This window comes from Sardina pilchardus, chromosome 7 (assembly GCF_963854185.1).
Source record: "Sardina pilchardus chromosome 7, fSarPil1.1, whole genome shotgun sequence".
NCBI classification, from domain to species: Eukaryota; Metazoa; Chordata; class Actinopteri; order Clupeiformes; family Clupeidae; genus Sardina; species Sardina pilchardus.
In genome coordinates, this window is record NC_085000.1 from 32191233 (window position 1) to 32211536 (window position 20304).

Below are 20304 nucleotides of genomic sequence, written 5' to 3' on the forward strand. Positions count from 1 at the left end.
TCCGATATACAGAAATGGCCAATATTTTAAATTGGATGCTGAGCAGAAAAGAGCATTTCAACCAGTCAAACAGATCCCAATGTCCACTCTTGGGTCGTCTACCTCCTAAAAGTTAACTAGCATGAATCAGCCAGTTTTTTGCAGGTTTTGGCTATTACATAATTTACTGTTAATAAAATGCCCTGATATTCCTTGAACGTGCATTCAAATTGACCAAATTCCCTGACTGGAAATGCCTCTTCTGAAATTCCCTGACCCGTGGAACCTTAAGTCAGTTCAAGCTTATGAGAGAAGAGACGCAACAGTTTTGCAATGAAGCTATCAAAATGGGGTTCCAAGGGCAAGCTTCTTTAGAACTCTCCTAGCAAAGTTCAAAATAGCTTCAAGCACACCTGATTTAGGTTGCTGTGTTTATAAAGCTTTATTATTTTTGTTAGTAAGTATGCATCACACCTTACAGGATTGGGACCCCCATTTTAACCAGCCTTTAGAACAGGTCCTTTGGTTTGCGCCCATATTTAAGTGGGCAAGAACACCACAATTTACACCAACAGCAGCTGAGAACAAGACAATCTGTACTATATTGTGTACTGTTAACAAGTAATGGATATGGTCAAAATCCATAACCCAACACACCTGACCACCACAATAGCAGATGGTAGTATAGAAGTCCAGTGTGGTCACAAGGCAAATGCAGTCTCGCTCATCAAGAAAATACTGAGACGTGTCAAAGTCCAACAGTTTTTATTTTACATAAACATAGCGGTTTATTGAGGCTGCTGTCCTCTTCCACGGCCAAATCCACCTCTCTGTAAAACACAATGAGGAATTCATTACACTTACAATAAATCTTCTTAAATCACATTCTCAGCCATATAACCCTCTATCCACCTAAATCCCTACATTTTACTTTAATATTTCCATTGAAATACTTACAACACAGTTTCAAGTGTGGAACTGAATACCCACTACAAAAGCACAGGTTAACCGGAATCAAAAATACTTACAAATTGGAATTCTGTGGCTGCACCAGCGCCGGCCTCAGCCTTCTTGTCAGCACCAGCTGCAACACAAAGCATTAATGAGCACATGGAACACTCCGCCTACTGATATCAACTCCTGTGAGTCAAGACTAGGGGGGAAATTACTACAGCCATTTGCAACAGCACCACAAAGTGACAGTATTAAGCTTATTTTCACAGCCTTCTAAAAGTGTGGCCAATTTAGCTATGTTGAGGATCTAGCAACAGTTCAAAGGATAGCACATTTCCTTCACACGGGGGCCATTCTAAGGGCCCAGCACCGACAGGGCGCCCCAAGAGAGCCTCTCCAATAAGACTATATTATCGGTGGGGCCCAGAATTTTTGTCGGTCATAGGGCCCACGTTTCTAGCAGTGCCCTTGCCTTCACTAGTAATAAAGTGCACTTACGGGGTGCTGCAGAGCGTCTGTAGGTGTCTCTGTCTGCTTCACCGCGTGCCAGACGAGCAGGCCTCTCACCCTCCAAACCTGAGAAGAAAAATCGCATTAGTTTTATTACTCAAATCACACACACTGTGGCAAGCAGTCAGCTGTTACGAGTTAAGATGGATGCCTCCACCGCATATCAACACACACATTCCACTGTTGAGTTAACATACAACTTGTCTCAAGTTGGAAACATGACACTAGCATGACAGTCATATATCACTTAAAACCACCTGCTTTGAATAGACCTTTTCACATATGCAAAACGACCCATCACAGTGTGGTCACTTATGTAACTTAAAATTCTGTGTTTACACTTTGGCTTTTGGTCCTTTGCGCTGCTGAGCAATTTATTATGACTTCAAGGCTGAATATACTCTTGGTGGCTAGGAACTAGTAGATACCTACAAATCAATACCAGTCAAGCTATCTTTAAGTAGATCACGCATCAAGCAGCATGTTCAATTCTACTGATAAATGTTCAAACCTGAGATGGACCGTATCCACAATTCTCAGGGGACAAAATAACTTGTAACTTGAGTCTGACATTTTGATTACACATCAACAAAAATTGCAGGTACCTTTGGGTCTGGGACGGGCAGTCTCTGGACGAGTCTGCCTGCGGAGGGTGGCGGGCACAATCTCTGGGGGCAGGTGCAGGAAGTCCCTCAGATACTGGATGCCCTCATTGGTCAGGTACCAGTAGAAGTGCCGCCAGGCAAACTGCTCCTTCACATACCCACAGGACTTCAGGGACTATGGGGAATATAAGCAAGGTTAGCAAAGCAATTTTGATCATATTGAGTTTTGTCAGGTCTAGGTCTCCCATTGACACAGTGCAAAGTTAGCATACGATTGCTTTTTCACATGGATGGCAAAGTACAGAACAATGACACATTTACGTGTCTTTCCACTTTTACATGGATGACAGAAGTGTAGAACACGGACCCATTCCAAACACAGGCTCATTTACCAGACAACAGGCCCACCAACACTACAAGCATGGATGCTAACGCCTTAATAGTTTTACCATAGCATGTGTGTCTGTACACATCACTTTCAGTGACCTTACTGGTCCTCAAGAGGACAACGATAGTAGTACCTAAATATCAAATGGTTCACTGACCTGCATGGCCTTCATTACGTGCAGGTTAGGCACGTTTTTGTCCGCCAGCTCTGGATGCTTGGCAAGATGAACATCCTTTTTGGCCACCATGACTCCCTCCTTGAAGAGGAGCTCGTAAATGGCAATGCGGTTCTTCTTGGGCATCAACATCTGTGAGAATACAAAAGTTACCATGTTATTTACAGTTGGAAATTATTTAATTAGTCTCATAGTCCAAATCAGGCTAAATGATCCATGCTCCTAAATGACCCCAATGATCCGGAAGTTCTCCACTGGTTAGGTCGCAAGTTAGCTTGCGTTAGACGTTCCACATAACGTTTATAGCTACATGCGTACCGGTGATCGGTTCGCAAGAGCACCCTCGCCAATGCACTAGACAATATTCTAAATGCTTCGCCTACTTGCATTCTTCAACATAAAACCATTTCAGCAAACAAGAAACCGGCGACACTTCCTAGCTTAGCCAAAGTTAGCATAGTTTGCTAATAGCCACCTACTCCACGTACTCCAAAGCCTATTTCTTGAGCAACGACGAGATGTAATTCAATCAAGATAGCATTATACTCAACTGTACAACAGAATACAATTCAGACGTTCATAACGACGTGAAATCCCAACCATAAAGCGCTACAATGGGGAAAGGAGCCGGATGAGAAGGACCCTTCAGCCCACTTGCATTAGCCATCATGCCGGGACAGATTGAAGATAATTTTTTTCTCATCATACCATCATCATCAAGAAAATGACGGAATTGATTATTTCTATATTGTCTCATGTGGCATAATGTAACACCAAAACCCCTATAGGACATAAGATGTTAGAGATTTATCAAGATTTGTATAGCGCCATTTCGCCTACCTTGTCGCTCTGTTGTGATACCGGAGCAGAAAAGGGGTTGCGCATGCGCAGAGCAGCGTCTTAAATGTCCAAATGGTGCCCTAGCGGTGCTATTCTATGGTGTTATTTCTTTACCAAACATGCAGACGTGGGGGAAATCTTTCAGGTCACACTGGAAAAGAAATAGCCCACTTTTATTGAGGTTAAAAAATGATAATTTGATCAGTTATAGCCTGGTAATAGTCCGCCCATGTCAGTGAGCATCAGGTAGGGAACCAAAGGGAATTTTGTCATTTCTAACCATCATGGAAGGCTAACAGGAAAGTAACAAAGTAACCCAAAACAGCAGAATGAAACATCCCCAGCACTGGTGATTGTAGCTTGACTCAAACGCTTAACAAGCATTAAAATTAAGCGACACACATTCAGTTATGTCAATTATAGCTTATATGGTAATATGGGAACACACACTTTAGGCTATTGGAAGTATTAGCAGTAGTAGTATTGCTCTAAACATTAATTACTTTTCAGAACAATAGCCTACAACTATTTCAGTTATTTGATTTAGGGTAGGCTACCCTTTTTTATTGCATCATCTGATTATAGGCTCTCTTAACTCTGCTCTGGTCTAACGACTGTGGATGTCCTTTATCTAGGCCTACCTGTTTTATGTCAGCAACATGAGTGGCTCTTCTGCAGTCTGTTTTACTGTCTGCATAGGGTTTGGTTGATCGTTAAAGCATTGGACAGTGAGTGCCATGTTGGTGGGTGTGTGTGTGTGTGTGTGTGTGTGTGTGTGTGTGTGTGTGTGTGTGTCTGTGTCACACATTGTCACAATGTTTAAATGTTTTAAACATTGTGACAATTTCAGCTTTATTTTTGTATTATGTCTTTCCTTATGAGTAAGGCTTTTTTGGCCTAGAGGTGGCATCTTGCATCTGAGCTTCCTGCATAGACCACAACTCCTCCAGTTCATGCATGATCAAAACAAAAGTGTCATGTGGATTATCACATTTCCAACGTTTGTGCATCACACAGCATCTGAATCTAGCTTACAAAAATGTTTCTTTTTTGTGTGTAATTTGTGGCCACAATATGACACAAAAGTGAACTCATTTCATCTGTCCATTTCTGTCCTTTGCGTGTCTTTGTCCTATTAATAATTCAGCCCAGCTTCAGTTGCAAGGAGGTTGTATTTCACAAAGGACTGCATTATGTTCGGACCACAGCTTTAGAGTGTTCAGTTTCCAAGAGGTGAGCAACTGTCACCAACTAAACTGACTATCATGATGTGTTAAAGGGATAGTTCGGGTTTTAAGACACGAAGTTATATGGGTTCCCTGTCAGCAACGTTGTGCATCAGCAATGACTTACCCCCCGACAGCGTCCTGTGAGCCGAGGTCCAGCCGGTTTTTGATGCTGAAGAAAGTAGTCCGGCAAGTTTCTGGGGTCACGAAAGTAAAGTGTTTTTCTTCTCTAAACCATATGCGTTCAAAAGAGTGATATATTTGCACCACAAAAACGGTTTTGAGAAGAAAAACACTTTACTTTCGTGACCCCAGAAACTTGCCGGACTACTTTCTTCAGCATCAAAAACGATCAAAAACCGGCTGGATCTCGGCTCACAGGACGCTGTCGGGGGGTAAGTCAGTGCTGATGCACAACGTTGCTGACAGGGAACCCATATAACTTCGTGTCTTAAAACCCGAACTATCCCTTTAATGCTATAAAATACTGGCAGATACAATTGTATGCCTCACATGTTCTGATGACATGCTGTATGAATGGTCTCTGTCATGGTCTAGAGGGTAAATGGAGGCAGGAGGATTTTGAGGCCCAGGAAGAATATCCTTTAAATGGTTTACTCTGGAAATTGTCAGTAGATGTGGGAAATGATGACAACTTACCTGGAAAATCTCAATAATGATAAACGCATAGTAGTTCCATCATCATCAGTGTTGAACAGTCACCATATGAGGCAAAATAACTTCCATGTACAGTATATGTGTAATGGATTTTTTTACTGTATACAACAAATGATATAGCCACACCTTAGATGGAGATGCTGGTGAGGAAAGTCAACAATAAAATGTCCGCTATTATACATGGAAATCAAGTGTTGAACACACGCTCTTGTATGCTATACAGGCAGGTTCCACGCCAGCACTGGGGAGGCAGGTCATTACAGGCTTATGCAAACATTCTATACTATACCAGATAGACTCTATGACAGTTTACAGGTACAGTACAAGTACAGTAGAGGATAGAGAGGAGCCTGTTCACCTTGGTGATACTGCAGGTGCAGCTATTTTGCAATAACAACTTTAGAGGAGGAGAAAAGTCCAACAACCAATTAATTAACCTGAGTATTAATGATAAATTATTATTACTATTATTATTATTATTATTATTATTATTATTATTATTATTATTATTATGTAGTGTTTGCTGTTGTTGATGTTTACAATTCTGTGTGGAAGTGCTATTAACATGTCATTCAAGACATTACTTGAGGGGCATTGCCCTTCAGTGCATTTAAATTTCAATAATTTATTCTTCCTTTTCATACTGTTTTTCTGAAGCTCTCAAGAGAAACGTTAAATTCATGCCTGTGCTACAACAGGCTCACCACAGACGGCCTTAAAATGTGGTGTTCCCCTTGAGTTCGTCATCATTTGCAGCAAGTAACGACAGCCATGAGTTGAACCATCCCCCATCTGTGAAGTGTGCCTGAAAGCATCGCAGCTCCCCCTTGCTGCATACATCGTGATCCGTGGATGCTGATAGACACACACAGAAGGGTCACCTTCGGTCTTTGCATCGGAGAGAGGAGAATCCCTCAGAATACGACACTGAAATCTAACATCATATTCCTGGTAAGCAGCTGATGATTGCAAGTAATGATCACAAATTCATCATATAATTTGTTTAGCAGGCATGTCATAACTCCTGGTGTAAGGGGAAGCTTGTTTTCGACCCCATCTTGTTCATTTGTTATTTCATTGCAGCGTCAATTTCAGTGCACCAAGCAAATAGCTAGCCAAAGTGTTTTACGCTTAGATCATATGTCTAAAATGTATAATCTCTGGTCACCCTTTGAAATAGCCTATATGGTCTGATTTCGTTCTGTTTTGTTACGCATATAATGAATGCAAGAGTAGCCTAGTAGCTTATCACGATTGCATTTATGTACATCATTGCGTATGGACTTTCAAATGCAAAGTGTCATTTTGTCTGTATACAGCCTATTGCATAATTTATATGAAATACTACGCGCTCCTTTAAGTTGTATTTTAGCTCCAGCTGAAATAACAGGGGAATAGCGAAGTAAAAGCATCGGGTTGATTGTGTTATAGAAGAGTTAAGCATATTAAGTCAAGGTTGGTTCTCAGTATCTCTCTGCTTGTTTGCAGCCTATAAGACGGGATGTTTACGACTGGCGCTTCGTGTCCTCTTCAAATAAACGAGAGCCCAAGGTTGTAGGGTTGCCATTTGATGCCCTTGGCTAGATAATTAAAAACTACCATTGTCGATTAAATAAGTCTAAACATTGCATGAATGGTTAAGAGAGGGAAATCTTCCATTTTGCTACAAGCAGCAAGCAAACACGACGACTGGAATACCAATGAGGGCTTTCCGTTTTTTTCGTTATGTAATAGTTTGTCATAAAACACATGGCTGTCAACGCATTCCATTGCCCCGTATAGCATTCAGAGACCCCAGCATCTTTAAACAGTTGTCATTATGAATAAAATATATTATCCTTCTGTTATGATAGGCTATTTAATAGACGTGGTTCATAAATAGCCTTAGATTTAAAAACATTATTTGGGTAAGGCAGAGAAGTCACTTAGCTCTATTTTGAAAAGGGACATTTGTAGGTAGGCTTGCACAACAAGAAAACATTGATGATAAGACATTTCAAGCCTGTTTCTGTTTAGGTGCTATTGCAAATCAATATAATTGAGTAGCTCAAAGGAAAATACCCCTTTCCAATGCCACAACAGAAGCCTGCTGTAATTCTGAGGTAGCCTATAAATATGTGTGCACAAATATATACTGTATATTATCAATGTTTCTCGTTGTCAGTCAGTTGAAATACCCATTTAGATCTGCATCTTTAGTTTAGAAAACTATTCCTTTTATTGTAAGTCTCATCTGAAGGCATGCCCTTCTGTTTTAGTGTTCAGTCTTTGAGCTTTCCAGTTTCCTGTATATAAGTAGCTGTCCAGGGTGCTGAACCCTAGTTTAGCCATCCTCTCTTCAGTCGGAATGGGCCTTTGTCAGCTATGTGGTGGTGGTGGTCTGAGAGATAGCTGCTGTAAGGGGAAGCGATGGGTTTGATCTAATTGTTGCATGCAATCGGAGGCTATTGTGTATAGCTTTTTATTAAACTAGCCTCTGACATGCCTTTTATTTTGTCTGCTAAGAGATGCTGCATTGAGATTGAGTCTGCATTCAGTCGTCACTGGAGACTATTGATTGGAGAATTCTCTGTGGTATTACAAGAATAGATGCCTTCTCTGATACTCTTGAATCATGTTCACATGATAGTTTATTAATCTTTTGTTTGCTTCATGACTTATCAACACAGGCTCATTAACGCCTGTGCTATGGCAGTCAGTGTACTACTGCAGAACTGATCAGCAGACAAAATAACAGAACTGATTCAGCGGTCTGTTTGATTAGTACCTTTGGGTTTTTGTAGAGGAACATGTCAGTCATCTGTCTTTAAATGTGACAATATTCAGGGTTGTAACCAAGGTGACCTTGTTCCAGAAGTAGTTTTTTGTATTGCACATCGAACCCTCACAGAGCCTGTATGGCTAATTCAAAGAAGATAAGTTGGCTTCTTTGATCTGAATGATAGTCTTGGGGCTGATGGAAAATAGCCTGAGCCAAGGATATTTCTGGAACAGGTTACATTCCCTGGACAATTTGATTTTCTGTTTTGAGTGCACAGGCCTCAGGACTTTGCAAATGATAAAACAACACAGTCATCCTGAAGTCTGTGTTCGCTGTAATAACATGCCAGTAATGCCAGTTCTGCATGCTATCAAAGCACCCAGATTCAGGTGGAAAATGTGTTCCCCCTTTATCCTTACTGTTTAAACTGTATCGATCCGCACCATTGATGTTTTGGCTGATTGAATGCTCTCACACTGTCACAGGCACCTCTTCATTCACAGTGGGAGGGGTTCTTTGGCTTGATCATGACAGAACAGGCCAACAGTACTGCACAGGGTCACTCTAGGAAGCTCCTAGTCAGTCTGTACACACTTTCCGCTTTGATCCGTGATGGTAGTCAAGTAGACCTAGTGGGGGAGGGGCACTGTATTATTACTAGAGATCTGGACTGAGGTCAGTTCACTGCTGAGCTATTTGTTTTTGCTGACGTATTTAGTATGCTTTATATTCTCTGTATAGGGTCATGTGGGGGGTAAATCATTCCGTGTCTTCACATTTCATAGCTCATGCACTTAAAACCAATAGGCTGAAATGTTCTTAATTTGATTACACACACATAGCTGCATGCCCCAACACTCAACTCAAAGCGGCGTGTGTTTGCATGTTGACGTTATATTATGGTGAAACAAAGATGGCCCAGTTGAGTCTCTTTTTTGTCCGTTTTTTGTGTGTTTTTGTCTCTGGATGGAAGATGTTTAGTGTGGCGCACGTTTATGGAGATGGCGACAGTATGTTCGTGCTATACATTCACAGTGATGCTGACAACATCAAAGCATTCACATTCTAATATTGGGCTCCTCTGTGTATCTTTGTATCAAATTATTTTGCCTACCAGATTATCTCAATCCCTGGAAAGACATAAAATTTATTACAGGCCCTATAATATATTTACAGGGATTGGGTTAATCTGGTTCACATTGCATTCTACGAAAACATTTTACAGGGCATATAGACAGTAAATCAACAGTAAACAGTATCACATTTGTATTACATGTACAGTATATGCATATACTGCAAACATGATACGTTTCCCCCACTAAACTAGCCCAATCTTAAACAACATACATACTTCATTATTATTTTGACCAAGTTTTCTTTGGACAAGAATAGTGTGAGAAACTACGAAGGTTTTGTTGCAGGCAGTAATGACTTAGGCATTCCCTTTTCATTTGATCAGAGTCATACACAGTGCAGCGTGGGTGGGTAGGTTACTGCCTGCATGAGTATGATGAAAATGAAAGCACAGCGGCTAACCTTTTCCCTTTATATGCTACTCCATTTGATTGTATCTAATAGCATACCAGGAAACTAGAAGAATGTGTGTATATAGAGTGGTTGAAAATATTGATGCTAACACATTTGATGATTAGTATTCCAAAGACAGACGTTGCTATTGCTGAGAAGGTCCTGAACCCCAATGGTGGAGCAATCCGAATAGCACTAGCAACTAGAACAATAGTCATGCCGACATACTTAAAGGTTGCAGGTGAGCAACATGACGTTGGGAGTCATGCTTAGAATAGATTGTAATAATGATGAGAGGTGATATAATGACTGAAATATTATGACAGTCATTGTCTAACTTGATATGATAACTGTTGATTGTGTTCAGTAGATCCACATCTCTCTCTCTCTCTCTGTTTGCAGATTTGGCAATGGTGCAGGTATTCATGAGTGGGCCGGGGAGTAGACCATGTGCCTGATAAATATTATCCTTTCTTGCAGCTCAAGAGAGTAAAATTAGATAAGGGAAAACAGTTGTTAATTATCTTGGTATCAAGTCAGTGTAGCAGACAGGAAGTATTCCAAGCAAATTAATGGCTAAATAAACTCAAATCCTCCAGACGATTATGATGGATGAGGCTCTCTGATCTAATCAAATCAGCCATTATTTTGTTATGCCCGTGTCATTATTTGCGCTGACACTGTTTATCTACATGCTTGTCTCTTATGCTCGTTATAACATGCTCGCCTCACAGTCTTTCCCACGTTAATGCGAGGTGAAGTTTTTAAATCAGGCCAGGCCAGATAGCAGATCGTAATTTATCATTCCCACACCTGCCAGGTTGCTCGGTGATACGTTATCAAATTTGTGACCACACGCGGTCTGTGTGTGGGGATGAGAGAAGCAGAGTTATGGAGCGTGAGTTTCCAAGCCATCACACAGTATCTGATTGCTCTTTGGAGGCAATATGTATTTACTTCAATGTTCATTTTAGATTAGCACTAACCGTTACTTATTCTGCTCTGACAAAAAAAAAAAAATCCAGTTTTCTGCATTACTGTTTCATTTCTAAAATTAATAGACTTGTTCCCTTGAACAGGAACAAGTCTATTCAAGTCCTTGATCTATTTTATATCATAAGGTGTCACCAGCAAAGTATGATCACATCCAGATATTTTTTTTGGCAGACTGAGTCACTAGTCAAAGCAACTGAAAACAAATTGAATAAAACAGCATAGAGATCATAGTGTACATGACACTGATGCTACCCACGTTTGTGACACCTGTCCTGTCTATATCAACGTTGGGAAGCATTCTCCCGTTTGAGAGGTTCCTGTGACAGGGAAGCTGCCATGGGTAGCAGGTGTAGCTCTTTGAGCTTGGAGCCTGAATGCCTGAGATGTGACCTTGATGGTACAGTGCAGCCCAGTTGCTATAGCGCCTCCTCCGTGCAGTGTTCCATCCCGCTGTTCTCGGAGGAACTCGGAGGTGTCTGACAACCTGCAAAAATGGGAGAGGAGGTGAGGGCACCACGTGTCCCACAGATCCGCCCGCTCACCACCCAAAGCCTGGGGGAATGGGCCTCCTCCCCTGCACATCTAGACCAAATGTGACCATCAGGAAAATCAGCCAGATGATTTAAGACTGGGCGAACAGAATGGTGCTAAAGCTCCCCAATCTATCTAGCCTGGCTAACGCCTCCCACTTCTCAAATGAGACGTGGTCTGGCAACCAGACGTTCATTTTCTCGTATTTGAAAAAATGCCCAGATCCGTTCATTGGGCGCCATGGATGTCTATCAAATGCGCATAGCTCACCCAACTCGTTCGTATGCAACGCTAAGGGCTGCCGTAAATCCTTTCGCGTCGAATGTAGACGCAAGAAGGCTATGGAAACTTCTCGGATGTTCTGTGATTGGTTCGCCAACATCAGGCGAACATTTGGGCGTTAGTTTCCAGACTGGCTTAGCAGCGGGATTGAAATCACCGCGCAAGGCAGTATGGGAAAACCCAGGCTACAATCTATCTGTGTTGGGAAAGGAATATTGTTCATAATTAAACCAAGTAGGACTTGTGACATGATTTTGGGCCAATGTATGGTTGCATGGAATCTGGTATAATATCAGTATGATATGTGTTTTGCCTCTGTGTTACTTTGGTTAAAATCTAGAGCAAAGAAATACTCAAAGAGCAGCCAGAATTACTCGTCCTGATTCTCAGTTTTCCGTCCTCTTTTTTTGGTAATGGTTTGTGAGGTGAAAATTGCAAGTGAAAATGTCTTTGCACTCTGGGGCGAATGTGAAGGACAGTGCGAGTGGGTGAGTAACGGCAAACACGGCTCGGCACTGGGCAAGGTAATGAAGTGCAACACAGAAGCCCCAGGACGCGAGGGAAGCGTTGTGTGTTTGGGTTTCGAGCATGACCAGAACCGCTTCGGGGGATGGTCGGGATTTGAGAGACACCTCTGGAGTGTGCCGTGTCTTGTTCAGTGCACTGCTGTGATCATGAGTCTCACATGAGTGTGTGTGTGTGTGTCTGTGTGTGTGTGTGTGTGTGTGTGTGTGTGTGTGTGTCTGTGTGTGTGTGTGTTTGTGCGTGTGCCTGTGTGTGTGTGTGTGTGTGTGTGTGTGTGTGTGTGTGTGTGTCTGTGTGTGTGTGTGTTTGTGCGTGTGCCTGTGTGTGTGTGTGTGTGTGTGTGTCTGTGTGTGTGTCTGTGTGTGTGGATGTGTGTGTTTGTGCATGTGCTTGTGTGTGTGTGTGTGTGTGTGTGTGTGTGTGTGTGTGTGTGTGTCTGTTGTGTGTAGTATGGGATAATGTGCCATTCCAGACATACAGCTAAGTGATTATGCAGAGAGAGAGAGAGAGAGATTGCATTTGCTCATATTTATTTGTGTGTGTGTGTATGCGCGTTCCCGTGCGTGCGCGCGTGTGTGTGTGTGAATTTATGAGTTTATGGTTTTGCAAGTGAATGTGGGTGTTCATCTGTACATTTGCATATGCATGTATCTTTACAATTTTTTTTTTGTGTGTCTGTTGTTCTGCATGTAAATGCATTGTGCACATTTACATTGCATTTATGCATGTACACTTGCATGTGTTTTGCATACATGTGTATAGGTATGTGTGCGTATGTATGTATATGTGTGTGTTTGTGTGTGTATACTGTATGTGTGAGTGTTGCTGTGCTAGATGAATCACAGGCATGCTTCTGTTCTGCCCGGCCTGTAGGGCTCTCTGACTGAGTCAGCATGTGTAATACAGATTTGGGCTGCCCAAAATGGCTGCTCTGATTTCCTGTCTCTTACCATCAGTCCACAATTAGCCCTGCAATATTCTGCTATATGTATGTTTGCTTTTCACATTGACTGGACTCTGCATGTATGCTCGCATGTGCAATGCTATGAAAATTATTATAAACCTTTACACTACATTGTGATCTGTTTGGCAAATATACAGTATACATTTAGTAGACTACAAGATGACAAATTAGGAAAAATGAAATAATTTCATCTTGTGTGCCAACATTCTCTTTGATCAAAGTTGTTGTCCTTTGTAGTCCTGTCCGGTGTGTGCTTTTAAAAGTCTATTAAATTATTAACCAGTGTGTGAAGACTTGCTAGACCCCATTGATTATTGTAAACAAAGATCTTGGAGAGAAGGGCTCGAGCTTGCATGCTTACAGAACAAGGGTCAGAAACAACTAATTTGACAAAGACATTTAAAAAGTATCATTGCATCAAATGTCATCATAGATTTTCAACAACAAAAAAGATTGCTTGAAATGAGTAAACAACAAAATGGAAACCTCACCACTGGTGTCACCACACTGGGCCCTCCATATATAAATCAGGCCTGTGATTCAGCAGTGTGACGTCTTCGGAGTGTAATGCAATCATTGTCACCTGTCATGGAGATGGGGAGTGAACTTCACTGACATTGCGGACTGTCATCACAGCACCCCTTGGTCTAAGGGGTGTGTGTGTGTGTGGAGGGGGGGGGGGGGGGGTCAGTCTTGAATGTTTTATGCAGTGTGTCCAGCTGGACTGAGCGGCCGCCTTTGGAATTGCTGAAATAGCTCCTGAAGTATTTCTCACCGTCGTAGTCCCTGGTGTCCATTTTGCTGTAGGTATGCAGGCTATGCCGTCGTTGGCATGTGTTGTGGATGGGATCATGGGAGGCTAGACTTCACATGCCTAAGTGCCTGTGTCATGTAACATGTGTGGGCCTCATAGGGGGCACTTGAGGAGAGTGGCTGCCTGAAGAGAGGCTCTCTGGCTCAGAGGAACTAATGAATTTAAAGTAAATAGTAGCATATACATTTGGATGTTACAAGACACTGTTCACAAGCTGTTCATCATGCACTAATAGTTCATAAACTATGTTTTATATTATTCATGAGGATATTGAAATGAGTTGTTCTTTGACATTTGACATCTTGTTTACCGTAATTTCCCAACTATCAACCTATTGATCAGCTATGAGGTTAATACACAGCGACAGTTAATAATGGTATTGATATGGTTTTGTTTATTTTAACTTGCATAAAACACTGTCCGGCTGCGGCTTATACACAATGCGGCTAATACACAGGAAATGACTGTATCATGAATGGTCAGTGTGTTTATTGGTCTGCCCCTCTGTGTCTTCCAGGTGGTTGTTCCACAAAGCGAGAAGAGCGTAGCCTTCCCGGGGGTGTATGGAAACCTGATTTCTCCTTGGGTGCAGAAGGTAAGGCCAGTGGGGTGGCTGCCCTCCCCACAGCCCTGGCCCCACGTCTAAATATTTAACGAGGAGAGAGCCATCTCTTTCCGCTAACTAAAAGCCTGTTAGCAATTCCCGCTGATATTTGATCGCGGTTTCTCTGCTTCAGAGTGGGGTTTGTGTCCGGCAGCAGCACAGCGATGGTGAATGGCCTGCTTGATGTAGGCTGGTCAGATAATTACAGACTTGTGAATGTTGTTTAGGCTGTGTGTGTGTGTGTGTGTGTGTGTATGTGTGTGTGTGTGTGTGTGTGTGTGTGTGTGTGTGTGTGTGTGTGTGTGTGTGTGTGTGTGTGTGTGTGTGTGTGTGTGTGTGTGTGTGTGTGTGTGTTTGTAGGATCATTTTGTTTTGGGCCTCACATTCTACTGTAATATTGCAGTTTTGTATCAATCTGAGGAAATTACAATTTTTTAAAAATGTTTGTCACTCTTGGTATGACAGCATGGTTTTGTGGGTGATACAGCTGTTGCCAACACAATGTCCAGCTCTCACTGAATTCCCAACCTAATTGCCCCAAACGTTCAAAAAACTGAAGATGAACAATGCATCCAATGAGGGCCAGTGGAGCGCCATTAAGGCAGAGGAGAGAGGAATCAGTAAAGGTCAGCTTCATTGCACCATCTCCTAATTGCTGCCATGTTCTGTGGCGTGTCCAGAAGTGGGCAGCTGCTCCAGCAGATATCCAGCCTACGCTACCCCTGCAGCTCTCATACTCCTGATTTGCTGCCATCGCTGATCTCCATCTACACTTTACATTTTACTTTTGTTCTGAAGCACTGGTCGCAAATAGGAGCAGGCGGCGTATGTTTTCTCTCTCTCTCTCTCTGTCTCGGTCTCTCTCTCTTACTATCTCTTTCCCTCTCTCTCTTTCTCTCTCACTATCTCTCTCTTTCTCTCTCTCTCTCTTTCTCTATCTATTTCTTTCTTTCTCTATCTCTCTCTCACTATCTCTCTAATGCTCACTCTCTCTCTTTCTCTTACTCTCTCTTTCTGCCTCTCTCTCTCTCTTATCATTTGGCGAAATAGCACAGCTTTGCTCTGACATCAAAGGGAAATGAATTTGGAATAGTAATCGCTGTGCTATATTTTTTTATCAGTCTTTTTTTTTCAAAGCAGCCTGATATGACAAGCCATTTTACCCTCCCAGGCACAGAGGTTCATTTATTTGTGTACGGGAGGGGGCCACTTGCATAGTAACAGGCCTCAGTGCTTCAAGTCACCGTGAAGAGAAAAGTTGGACCAGGGAAGGTGGGCAAGAGAGAGCACAACTGTACAGATCAAAAGGCGTAATAACAAGGCATATAGTTGAGTTTTATCTTTTAGTTTAATGTATTCAAATGACTGTTTGTGTTTACGTTTCATATTTGAGGCTTTGGTTCACCTAAGTCAAGGCCACCAGACCAGCTGAATGTGGCCATGGACGATACAGGTGTTGAGTTTAGTCTTCGTCTGAGTATCTTCCTCTCCTCTATTGTGTTTAAGATGAAATGCTTGTAATGGAGAGAGCTGCTGTTCTGACACCCCTGGCTACATCGGGGTTAATTAGTCCACCAGCAGAAGATATAAATAGGAGCGTTACATTAAACTCATTGTTCCTGGTATATGTGGTAGGCCTACTATTTTTAAGGCATCCCTGGAATGGGGTATACATACATAGCCCCTGCCTCACCCTCCATCAAATTTGCTACACAGCCAGAATAACCAAGCGAAAGAATAGAGGCAAAACATGGCAATTTAGTTAATGTCGGTTAATGGAGTTGATGGAGTTGACGTCTGATGAGCAGTAGGGATTCTGATGAGCTACACACTACTAAACCCAAACCTGCGAGCTCATCACTGCAGATCTGAGACACAGTTTTTCCCCGACGTACTGTATCCTGGAGAGGCTTGGCGAGCGAGATCTGAGTCATTCGTGCGATTTGCACTTCAGAGAGGCGCACGCCGCCGCCTCGACGCACATCACCCCCCCCCCCCCCCCCCCACCCCCCCTCGCCTCCTCTCCGACCGAAAGCTTCATTACTCATGGCACCCCTCACCAAACCTCCCACTGCTAATTATCGGGGAGCATTTGAATGATACACTTCAAACCCAGTAGGTGAAGGAAGGGAATCAAAAAGACTGGGGGTAGGGGGTTTGTGGGGTGCACACGCACACACACACACACACACACACACACACACACACACACACACACACACGCACACACACACACACACACATACACACATACACACCCACACCAAAACTACACTTACACTCACTGCATGCACTCAGCATCAGATAATCAGCATCTGCAGGAAGGTAACACTGATGCTCTATCCACTCTCTCTCTCTCTCTCTCTCTCGTTCTCTCTATCTATCTTTCTCTAACTCTCTCTATTCACTCTCTCTCTCTCTTTCTCTCTCGCTCCTCTCCCATTGGCTTATGGAGCAGTTAGCGGCGGGCGGCGTGCGCTATGGCAACCCTGCCTCAACTCTAAATCTCCGTGCTCAGTATCAGTGGAGCATGACTGGCCATTCCATTGGTGCCTCCTGCACTATGCACATCACCCCCACCACACTGACTCCAGTGATACTCAGTCATACACACGCTCTCTCATGCTCTCTCTCTCTCTCACACACACACACACACACACACACACACATACACATGCTCTCCCATGCTCTCTCTGGCTCGCTTTCACACACACACACAGAGACACAGACACAGACACACACACACACACACACACACACACTCATGCTCCCTCTCTCTCTCTCTCTCACACACACACACACAGACATAGAGACACAGACACACACATGCATACACACTCTCTCACTTTCTCTCTGTCAGTCTCTCTCTCTCTGCCCCCCCTCCACTGTATGCAAGGAGATTATGGCCCTTTACTTCTCCTCTCCTCTCCCCCCCTCCCTCCCTCTCTCTCCCTCTCTCCCTCTCTCCCTCTCTCCCTCCCTCCCTCCCTCCATCTCTGTCCCTGTCACCAGAGGGCTCGGTGTGTGTTGCGTAACCACTGCAGTGGCTCTGGACACTGTGTAACAGCAGGAGTCCCTCGCTGGCGCGTGGAGCAACACAGGAGTGTGTTTACATTTGCGCCTCTCCGTGACGTCACCAGTGCCGTGGTGATTTCCGCTCATTCAGACGCTTCGGCGGAGAAATCTGCAGCCGTTGTTGTGCCAACACCCCTCCCCCATCCTCCCTCCCTCACACACACACACACACACACACACACACACGCACATATTACTGTGTTGTCTTAAAGAAGGCTTAGCTGCGTGTCACTGAAGCCTCTGACATTTCACTGTGTAACGGCGCTCTGTGAGATGAGTAATCCAGACAGCTGTTTTGGCCACTGTGTCAGATGCTGCCTGACGGCCCACCGTTTGAGTCGGAGGGAGCTGATTGGCTGATTGCTCCGCAGTGGGGGTTGCTTAGAGTGCCTATGGATGCTATGATGGAGTGGTAGTGACTGCAATCTTTCTCACTCTCTCTCTCCCTTCCCCTCTCCTTGCCTCTCCTCTATCTCTTTCTTTCTTTCCCTCACTCTCACCATCACAACTTCTCCTCCCTTCCTTTCCTCTCTCTCTCTTTCTCCCTCTCTCTTTCTTTCCCTCACTCTCACCACGTCTATTTCTCCTCCCTTCCTTTCCTCTCTCTCTCTCTCTCTCTCTCTCTCTCTCTCCCTCCCTCCCTCCCTTCTTCTCTCTTGTCTCTGCACGTGAACAGTGTAGGCAGCTCAGATTGGTCGCGGCAGTGAAGTGTAGCGGCAGTTGAGGAGGAGAAAAGTGAACGAGGGCTATCAGGAGACGGCAGAGACAGAGGAGGGGTAGAGGGAGAGATGGAGGGAGGGAGGGAGCGAGGGAACGAGGAAAAGAGTGAGATGTATGTCTCCATGCGTGCCTGCCTGCCTGACTGTGTATATATGAACTGTGTGTGTGTGCCTGGGTGGGTTACTAGGGAGGTATTCCCTGTTGCCATGGTGACAACACAAATGGTTGGGAGTCCATAGGGATGCAACAGGGAAATATGGTGGCGCCAGAAATAACAATGTGCGCTGGGCTGATAGAGGGAGATCAGTCTTAATGGTGCTCGCTAGCACACTGCCACTGTTTGATGGATTAATGGATGACTGGCTGCCAGCCCCTATTTCTGTTGGTCTGTTGTCTTAATGTAAACAAATTACTCTGTGTGTGTGTGTGTGTGTGTGTGTGTGTGATGTGTAGTATGTGTTTATGTTTGTGTCTGTGTGCCTACATGTGCTGAAATAACCATCCCTTTATATTACTGTGCTTCAAGTCCCTCAGATTTCCCCAAATTGTTTTCCTTTTCAAACAGATGAGGACCCATGATGGTATCGCTGTGTTTGTGTGTGTGTGTGTGTGTGTGTGTATGTGTGTGTGTGTTTAAGCCACCCGAAGACAGCCTGCAGGTTATCACATGATGGTTATGGTTATCATGCGATGGAAAGTTGCCTTTCCTCTGTGCCTCAAAATAGCCACACAAAATCTACTCAAGGCTGAATTTCACAAAACCCCGCCATGCTTGCAGGCCTCTCACACGACCACTATGTGACGTCTGTGTAGAAGACGCTGGACTCCTCGCTGACCACGGCAGACCAGCGGTCGTCTTGAGACGAATATACCCGCGTCATGTGACGCCTAACAGGATCACGACGGCACCTGACGGGCTCAGCAGACCTAAAACTGAAACCTGTCCCACATGACCTGGTCAGCCAGAGCTTACGAGCAAGCTCTCCACTGATGGCAGGTAGCGCTCGTTTTCACTGCGATGATGATGACATCATATGGACATATGGTCTGGACCATTGTCAGGAGGAGGAGGAGGAGGAGGAGGAGGAGGAGGAGGAGGAAGGGGGTGGGTGGGGAGAGTCTTGGAACCTCGGAGTGCTGGTTTGGAGTGATTCCCATTCTGCCGGCAGGATCTCCAGGTTCCGTTCGGAAGCAAGGTGTTCCTGTACCAAATGCTCCAATCACGAAAGTGTTTATCACATAGGGACTTGGAGGGGAGTGTCGGCGGGACAAAAATAGTTACATGTGCTGCTATTTATTTTTGGAGTGAGAGAAAAGGTTTCCTTTTTCTCCTTTTCATCATGCTTCAATGAGACCATGTTATCTGATATCAACTCAGCAAGCATCCATTTTCCACAAGGAGAGGAGAGGAGAGGAGGAGGAGATGAGAGGAGAGGAAGAGGAAAGGAGAGGGTAGGAAAAGAGGAGGAAGAGGAGAAGAGGGGAGGTGAAGATGAGAAGAGGAGGAGAGGAGAAAGAGATGAGTGGAGAAAGAGGAAAGGAGAGAGTAGGAAGAGAGGAGGAACAGAAGAGAGGAGGTAAAGATAGGAGGAGGAGGAGGTAAAGAGAGGAGAGGAAGAAGAGAGGAGATGAGGGTTTTTGCAGACAGTGGGTGCAGTAGACTCCCTCTCTCTCTCTGAGGCCACACGTCAGCTCCCATCATGCCTTTCACCTTCCACACCAGCGAGCAGCGCAAAGAAAGCCCACGGCTCCGCGTCCCCCACACACAAACAAGGACCTTCCCTCTGTCTTCTAGCCTCTATGTCTCTCTCTTCCTGTCTCTCTGTCTGTCTCTACCTCTCTCTCTCTCTCTCTCTCTGTCTCTCTGTCTGTCTCTACCTCTCTCTCTCTCTCTCTCTGTCTCTCTCTCTGTCTCTCATGCTGTCGAATCACTGTCTAATTCTACTTCCCTCCCCCTCTCATCTCACACGCACTCAGACAAAATGGACTCCAGGTTTAATTTTTTCCCCCTCGTCCCCATCTGCTGGCCTGCTCTTACCCGTAAACGGGCCGGGCTGCCCTTTGTCGTCCCTGGAGACGGGAGTGGGTCCTCAGATGTGATAGCAAGGTGCCCTCTATGACCGTCCCACCACACGCAATCCTACTAACCC

The 20304-nt window shown here is 44.1% G+C and overlaps 2 protein-coding genes across 2 annotated transcripts in view; one reads left to right on the forward strand and one right to left on the reverse strand.

The window, feature by feature from the left end:
* Window positions 1–727: 727 nt before the first annotated feature.
* Window positions 728–3568, reverse strand: rps10 (ribosomal protein S10). Its single transcript, XM_062541846.1, has 6 exons — window positions 3452–3568; window positions 2594–2743; window positions 2049–2223; window positions 1432–1509; window positions 1008–1063; window positions 728–809 (listed from the first exon to the last, which is right to left on the reverse strand). Exons 1-6 carry the CDS (start codon window positions 3494–3496, stop codon window positions 768–770), a joined length of 546 nt encoding a protein of 181 aa, XP_062397830.1. The 5' UTR covers window positions 3497–3568; the 3' UTR covers window positions 728–767.
* Window positions 3569–6164: 2596 nt separating this feature from the next.
* The window catches only part of LOC134087964 (protein kinase C and casein kinase substrate in neurons protein 1-like), a 37943-nt gene continuing 23803 nt past the window's right edge, over window positions 6165–20304 (forward strand). Inside the window, exons 1-2 of the mRNA XM_062541836.1 lie at window positions 6165–6306; window positions 14273–14350. The gene's annotated coding sequence lies outside the window, so the exon portion shown is untranslated. The remainder of the gene's footprint in view (window positions 6307–14272; window positions 14351–20304) is intronic.